Below are 8,534 nucleotides of genomic sequence, written 5' to 3'. Positions count from 1 at the left end.
TAAAGGACCTCTTCAGGGCAGGAGGTTTTTAAATTTTCAACAGGCTTAGGAATTTCTCGGAGCCAGGAGATTGTAATGTGTCATTCATTGGCTTTGCATGACACCTATTTAGTGAACCTGTTGGAGAAATAAAAATTCAGTCTTTAAACCAAGGAAGAAAGAACATACGGTTTCACGTAGCTATTTAAGTCCCAATAATCCTTTTTAAGCACATCCCGAACCAAACCACTAACTGATTTATTTATTGGGGAGAGGCTGTATTTGTTTTCTTTCCAGGTTAAAAGTTCTGAAATAAGATCCTTGAGGAGGAGGAGAAAAGAGAAAATAACAGTGCCTCTGTGATGGTAGTGCAGTCAGGGAATGGGCTTTAACTGCTGATATTCAGTCCCTCACAGCATCCCCATTCCTTCCAAGCAACACAACTGCAGATTAAATGAGATGGGGGAGATTCAGATCACTTGTAAGTAATAATGATTTGACTACACAGAGCTTCATTATTTAAAGGGTATTTTCCACACACTCTGTGCACTTTCTTGAAAATACCTGGAAGCCCAAATTAACTATATGCCACCCCAAGTCAGTGTTTCTGAGTCCTGGTGGTCAAGTTTCTCACTGGTGTGTCTAGAACAGCCTGGTTTTCTCCTCATTTCCTCTCCCTTTCAACTCATAGTTACCTAAATTCAAACTCAGCCAGAGATAATCTGTGTTTTGTAGTCCTGGCCTCTGATCTGATTTTATGGTGAAGGATCCTATAGCACTATCAACCTGTCTTCATTACTTCCCTGGTAGGTGGCCACGGACATTTACAAACTTGCAAGCAAGTTTTAAAGGGTTGAGAAACAAACTAATGATAAGAATGACATCTGCACAGTAACTTTTGGTAAGAGCTTCTCCCTAACATAAATTTTTAAGCGAGTTCATTTGAATGATGAAACTGCACAAATTAAGGGGTCTTAGTGTTTTCATCTATATGACCACAGTTGTACCATATCACAGCATTGCTATGCAATCATTTTATAAAATATCGCTAGTTCCTCATTTTAAAATAACGTGGACTGATTCACTAATCCGAAGAAGTTCTATTTTCCTAATCACCCAAATAGGGTGCTTAGGTAATTTAGTTTTTAATATACATCCTTCCTGGCAAAAGGAGACTTCTGTCACAAACTTTCTGTGTAGTATCTTTTTCTGTGTGAGTTTGCTCAAATTGCAAAAAGTGTTACATATTTTCACAAAAGAATTGCAAAATGTAGCAATTTGTTTTAGACAAATAATAACTCTCAAATGTTTTGTTTACTTTGCTAATTAGTTGGAGCTTTTACTTGTGAATAAAAGCAGCAGGTTTTTCTTATTTTACTAATAGTTGGTTAAGTCATTTAGTTTAAATTTTACCAAAGGAAAGTTGATGTTTTTGGATCTACTGTCAATTTTTTTTTTTTGAACTCTTGACTAACTTATTAACTTATTAAGGTTACACAAGTCAATGGCATCACTAGGCTTGCTGTCACCCAGTGCAGTAACTCATGGTATTAAATTACTCCATGGACCTCCTCCTGTACCAGAGCATATAGAATCCTTGTTGTTATGTGCCGTTGAGTCGGACCTGACTCATAGCGACCCCTCCTTGGGTTTCCAAGGCAGTATCACTACGGAAGTAAAAATTGCCCCATCTTCCTTCTGAGGAGTGGCTGGTGGTTTTGAACTGCCAGCCTTCTGGTTAGCAGTCAAGTGCCTTAGGCACTATGCTACCAGAGCTCCTAAGCAGTGTTTATTATCAATTTTAATCACAGAATAATATGTGATAAATATAGTTGTAAATTGTTTACATGCAATATCTCTTAGAGTATAGCAATACTAACCACATTGTTTTGTAAAATCTATATTGAATTACATTATTAGTAACTGAGAGGAAACCTTTTTTGATTTTTCTCTTTTTTCCTTAATTACTACTTCATTCTCAAAAAGATTATTCATATAGGCTCACTAATACTAATCACTGCAATACACATATGCAGACAAAACCACACGATTCGAAGAGTCATTGTAATTGGGTAATAATGATAGCTCTAACCCACAAGATTCAAAAAGTAAATTAGCATAGACTTTTAGCCTTATAGGTATATTTATACATATAAGCTGAGTTTATGAAAAATGTTTTTGTTGTTATAACTAACGACAGGGATATTTTATTTTTTGAAAAATGATCGATTTCTGCTGAAACATTGCACAAAAATTTTATAGACAGTCATTTTGGTATCAGTCCCTCTGACGTGTTACTCAGTGTGGTCTACACCCCCTGTACTTACTTCCCTAGTGACACCACTATATTATAAATGTAGACTAGTGTGGTTATTATTTCTAGCAAGTTTATTTTTAATATCTAATGGGAAAGGTTTAACGAATTAACTGCTATGTTTTCAAACAATACCATATGGTACAAAATAAAAAGCAAAAATTTCACTCTACTCTTTATTACCCTCTCCTGAGGCAACCATTTTTGAATATCTTTATTTTTATCTCTTTTGATTGATTTAGTTACATTGATAGTCTTTCTCATAATCCATAATCTACATTCCTCGACAATTAGAAACCTTAAATTGATTCCAGTGTAGAACCTTCATTCATTTATGTTTTAGCATATGCATAGAATGAAAAGTCCATTGTTAGGGTATATGCAATAGTGTTTCTCAAATAAAAACTAGTTTTTATCCCTAAAGGTGATGGCCTGTTTGTGAAAGTAAAACATAGAAGCTGCTCATTTAGTTTTACTCTGTTTTTCTTTTTAGTTACAATTATTCAATATGTTTCCACTGACTGAGGAAAACAAATGTGTAGCCTGGTTGTTGCTCAATGCTGGCAGCTGTCCAAGATGTATCTTCAGATTCTGTGGTGTAGATTTTCATGCGCCTTACAAACTTCCATACAAGGTATTTTCATTTGTTTTTTAAGTTAAAAAAAGTTTCTCTATATTTTCACATGAATACTTGTATATTTGAAGATAAGTATCTATCCATAAGGAGCCCTAGTGGTGCAGTGGCTAAGCACTTAGCTATTAACCCATAGATTGATGGTTGGAACCCACCATCTGCTCTGTGGAAGAAAGATGTGTTAGTCTGGTTCCATGAAGATTTACTGCCTTAGAAACTATGAGGCAGTTCTACTCTGTCATATAGTTTTGCTATGACCCAAAATCAACTCCATAACTCTTCATTTAACTTTTTTAAAACTATAATAAAATGGTTACTGAAATGGAATTTCATTTTGGAATTACCATTACCTTAAAAATTAATCTCAGAATTGCAAGTTCCTTATTAAGTGATTATGTTTAATATTTAACGTAGGGGAATCTTTTTGGGACAATTCCATAGTGCACTTTATGTTTGTATAGACCTATCCTAATGGATATCTAAACAGACTATAACAAAAGAGTATGCCTCACTAGATGGTATTAAACTGGAACAGGAGAGGTAATGATCATGAGATCTCTTAAGGGGAAGCATAATTTTAAACCTGATTCTTAAGAACTACTGATTATGGGCTAGGTTACCTTTTTTCTTTTGTCTGTTCTCTGTATTACCATTTGTATTAACAGATTGATTGGCATTAAGGTAACTGGAATCCTCTTGAAGTAAATGCTCATCACCATCATTATTACTGCTATTATTAACAACAAAAGTACAGGTAGTCCCCAGGTTATGAACTAGATCCATTGCTAACTATATCTTTAAGATTTTGTAGGTAAGTCAGAACAGGTGCCTCTGGTTCTTGTTTAGCCTGCCTTTAGTGTAAGAAAAAAAGGAGCTCTGGTGGTACAGTGCCTAAGGCATTTGACTGCTAATCAGAAGGTTGGTGGTTCAAACCCACCAGCCACTCTGTAGAAGGACGACTGGGCAATCTAATTCTATAAAAATTTATCACCTTAGAAACCCAATGGGGATCACTGTAAGTTGAGTCAATTCAATGGTGGTGAGTTTGATTTTTGGCTTTAGTGTAAGAAAAGGCTAAAGCATTTTCTGATTTAAAAGCTGCACATGCAGCAAGTAGAGGTGATTATGATGAGGAATTTGTAGCTGTGAGTTGTAACTGACTCGATGGCAATGGTTCTTTTTTTGTTTTGTTTAGGGGTTCAATCATTTTAAATGAGGGCAAATTTACATAACATTAAAGGGCAAGTACAAGGTGTCATAACTCATACATTTGGCACTTAGGGACTTCCTGTACGCAGTTTCTCATAATTAAAAAAAAATCCCCAGGAGTTAGTGATACTGAGTTGTTCCTATTATTTTGGAAATAATAATAATATCCACTATTCAGCTAGCATTACTACATGCCAGGCTTTCATCTAATCCTCGCAATAACCTATTAGGTAAGTACGTACTTTCATTGTCTCTTATTTGCAATGAAGAAACTGAGGCTTAGAAGAATTAAGCACCCTGCCTAAAGTTACACACCTTTGAAAACTGCAAAGGGTGGTACATATGCTATGAAGATTAATATATATGTGTATATTTATCTATGCATAATATGACTCTAAGTAATAAGAATGGTTTTGTGTAACTCACATTTTTTTTCAGACACATTACCATCTATAATTCTATATGTAAGTTGTAAGATTTAAAATATACATTATATAAAGAGACTAAGTGTTACCAACTTTTGGTTGTGTCATTTTATATAAATATATACAAAAAAATCTGAAGACCATTTTTGTATAAATGTTCATAAATTTTTATCTATTCTATTCATAGTAGTATACATATACATAGTAGTATACATATACACATACATACACTGTGTTATGCTGACATTGTAGACCTTAGGTAATAATATACCTATGTGTGTGAGTCATAATATACCTGTATATACATGTCTCTATGAATATTCCTCTTAAAAATAGGAGCTACTGTCTCAATAAAATGAATTGAATTTGTTTGAGCAAATGGTGTTTTTCATTTTAGCTCAGTAAATTGTAATCGGAATGAATTTCAAAAGGATATTCATTCAGCAACTGAATATAAAACCTGTCTAATTTAGACAAGACCTGGGTGGTGCAGGCAAAGTCTTCTGAGTATCTAGATAAATGGAATATCTGAACTACAAGAATGGTTTCAGAGAAATGCCAGTTTTTGCCTTCTAATACAAGGAGTGATAGAAATTAGGCAACCAGAATATAGTAAAAGGCTTCTTTCATTAATGCATAAAATTGATTTGTAATTATGGTGCTAGATTTTGACATTGCCAGTAACTGCTTACCTTTGTTTAGTAAATTGTCTCCTTGAAATTATTTTTACTTAATAGACTTTCCTAATCTGTTTCATTATTGAGATGTCATATTAAATAAACATAAGGTTTTAGTGATTATAAGATTATCAAATAACCCAGAGGATAGAAATTCAGTTTGTATTTTTATATTAATAATTAGAATTGAAATTTAAGTTTCTACTGAAATTAGAAACAGAACTACAAACCAGATGAATACATTTGCTAATGGAGTTTTTCTGTTCCAGATGTAGAATTTTATCTTCACTGACATATGAAACTCTCTCTCTCTATATATATATATGTGTATATTATATATATATTTACACATATAGGAGTTAGATAATTATCTTTAAGACTCCCTATAAAGCCAATAGGAGCCTGGTGGCACAGTGGTTAAGCTCTTGGCTGCTAACGAAAAGTTGGTGGTTCAAACCCACTAGCTGCTTCACAGGAGAAAGATATGACAGTCTGCTTCCATAAAGATTACAGCCTTAGAAACCCTGTGAGGCAGTTCTACTTTGTCTATAGTGTCTATTAGGAGTCATCAACTCCATGGCAATGGGTTTTGGTATGAAGCTAATACTCGCTAATAAATTAATTGCTCCAGAAATTATGTAAATCAATATTGTACAACTCTGTAATCTATCATAATTTTCACTCATGTTTTCAAGCTTCACTTTGCCTGGAGAACTTTAAGAGTATTGTCAAAAAGTGTTGTTATTACTGTTTGTTTTATTAATTTTCCAGGAATTGCTCAATGAACTACAGAAATTCCTGGAAACTGAAAAAGATACATTAATTTTAGAAGTTCCAAACCCACCACTCAAGAAAATTCGACTACAAGAATTGGAAGATGGGATTGATAATCTGAGTCAAAATGGAGAGGGAAGGATTTCCGTTATTGAAGATGGAAGCATTGCTTCCAAGAACTCAAATTTAAATGTATGCAATATATGCCTAGGAATTCTTCAAGAATTCTGTGAAAAAGAGTTCATTAAAAAGGTAAGTAATGTTTTCTTTTTATTATATGTGCAATTATGTAGAAGTTATTGTATTAGCCTTAAGGCCTAGAATTATTGTATAGAAAGGAACAATGCCATTCATTTAATTTTGTTTCATACTAATGTATCATTAAAATGGTTTCTTAAAATTTTTTAAAACAGAAGCTCACTCTTCTCAAATCATCTTTTTAGCAATATGATGCCTCAGAATTGATGATATATGTACCCATGTAGTTCAGTGATGAGCACTAGTCAATGGAAGAAAAATTGAGCAGTTTGTTTTCCATTTACTGTTTAATGTAGTTAAGGAGTTAGAGAAAATGTCTTTCTTAGTCCTATCAATCAGTATCTAGAAAATACCAGTGTTAGAGTCTTATAGAAGGGAACAATTGAATGTGGGCTTGCCTTTTGTTCCCAGCTGTCAAGAGTGCCATATTTGGTTTTATTTTATTTAAAAACATTTTACAATTATGATGTGACATTCAACAGATTATTCTGCTGGTAGTGTCAGTCCTCTCTGTTTTGGTACATCACAATAGCAGTCATCAGGGTCATAGTTAATATTTAATTTCAGGATGTTTGTGAGAGTTCCATACTTAAATCTGAAAATTTGGACTTTTTGCCATGTCATTTGGACCATCATGTTATGAAGGTGAAAGGATTCAGCAATCTCTAGTAATTTATATGATTGTAATACTTTCTTTAGGTGTGCCAGAAAGTTGAGGCCTCTGGGTTTGAATTTACCAGCTTGGTACTTTCAGTCTCCTTCCCACCACAGCTATCTGTAAGAGAGGTAAGGTCATTTGCATGCATAAAACTATATGCAAAATCCACACTAGGAATTTCCCAGAAAATGAGGATGTAGAAATAGTCTTTCCCATAATATTATTGTTATTATTTTATATATTATATACTAATTGAATGATTAGAAGCAATTTATAGTTGTTAAATAAATAAATGCTGAGTGAATGAGTGAACAGAGGTATCTCTACGGAAGTAGATTGCCCAGTCTTCCCTTTGAGGAGTGGCTGGTGGGTTTGAACTGCCAGCTTTATGGTTAGCAGTCAAATGCCTTTGGTACTGCACTACCAGAGCTCTCAATTGAATGATTAGAAGCAATTTACAGTTGTTCAATAAATACTTGCTGAGTGAATGAGTGAACAGAGGAATTATTGGTTCAAGTCAGTTTTTTCATCATCACAGGACTGCCATATTTTTAAAGGTTCAATAGCAGATCTTTGTTGAGATTTGTTATATGCTAGGCATGTTGGTCAGAAGAAGAGATTTGACCAGGACTCCAGAGACTTCTGAAGCAGATAGATACATTTTATAATGGTCCTAGGGTAGGGTCATTTCAATTATGATAAACCGTATTCTCTGAAGTAAAATATAAAAAGGTGGTACCTCTTTTTGTCAATGACAAAAGGGAGAGAAGTAGCCTTGTATTTATTTTAATTTTGAGCTTTTGCAGCTTTGCCACATCATTTTTCCTGTGTTAAATGGAAGACTAGTAATCACTACTGTAACATTCTTGGGTGCCAAAACTGACCTGAAAACATAAAATTATCTTTTTTTTAATACTGTTAAGTGAAGTACAGTGAGTATGACCTTGCAATCTCAAATTTTAAGTATGGATTCTAAATATATCCATTTATACTGATAAGATGTCTTTTCCCCAAGGATCCCAAAGCATCACTGGAACATTATATCTTATACCATCGCTTTCTCTGGGTGAGCATGTTTATTAGCCTTACAAAGGCTGAAGATTGATTTAAGACTTGTTGAAGATGAATGGAATGATAGAGAAGAACTGCGAAGTGAACAGAGTAGAATGATTTTAAGTAGTATCTGTGTTGATGACAAGAAAACTGAGCAGTAGAAGCATAAAGGGGATGATGATGATATGCTGAGGTTCAAAAACACTTAGAGTCATTTTCTAGTCAGTCATCGAAGTATTTCTCAGTGGTAGGTCAGCTTCAGGGTTCCATTTTGTTAGAGACAAATACTTCCAAAAGCAAGTGACTCACAAGAAGTCATAGTGTTGGAGTGACAAAAATAGGAATAAGTATATTTTCTAAATATTGGTTATATATCTTACTGCAAAAACGGCAAGGAGGCCACATGTTCTGACCTCCTATAATCTCACAAGAGGAAGACAGGATTACCAGCAGTAACCCAAGGCCTATTACTGCAAGGCCAAACATGTTGCCTCCCTCCAGCCCTTTCACCAACCGTTCCTCCCAAAGCACCCACCACCTCTCTCCTGGGTTC

At 34.3% G+C, this 8,534-nt stretch overlaps 1 protein-coding gene across 1 annotated transcript in view; it reads left to right on the top strand.

Annotated features, from left to right (window-relative positions):
• Nucleotides 1-2,801: 2,801 nt before the first annotated feature.
• Nucleotides 2,802-8,534, top strand: part of PUS10 (pseudouridine synthase 10) — a 103,063-nt gene continuing 97,330 nt past the window's right edge. The window contains exons 1-3 of the mRNA XM_007938023.2: nucleotides 2,802-2,927; nucleotides 6,010-6,264; nucleotides 6,970-7,056. Of these exons, the coding sequence (XP_007936214.1) occupies nucleotides 2,802-2,927; nucleotides 6,010-6,264; nucleotides 6,970-7,056 (468 nt within the window). The remainder of the gene's footprint in view (nucleotides 2,928-6,009; nucleotides 6,265-6,969; nucleotides 7,057-8,534) is intronic.

Source organism: Orycteropus afer, unplaced genomic scaffold (assembly GCF_000298275.1).
Source record: "Orycteropus afer afer isolate SDZICR_OR568_19922 unplaced genomic scaffold, OryAfe1.0 scaffold00046, whole genome shotgun sequence".
NCBI classification, from domain to species: Eukaryota; Metazoa; Chordata; class Mammalia; order Tubulidentata; family Orycteropodidae; genus Orycteropus; species Orycteropus afer.
Note: the sequence above shows the minus strand (reverse complement) of the source record. Positions and strands in the feature narration are given on the sequence as shown.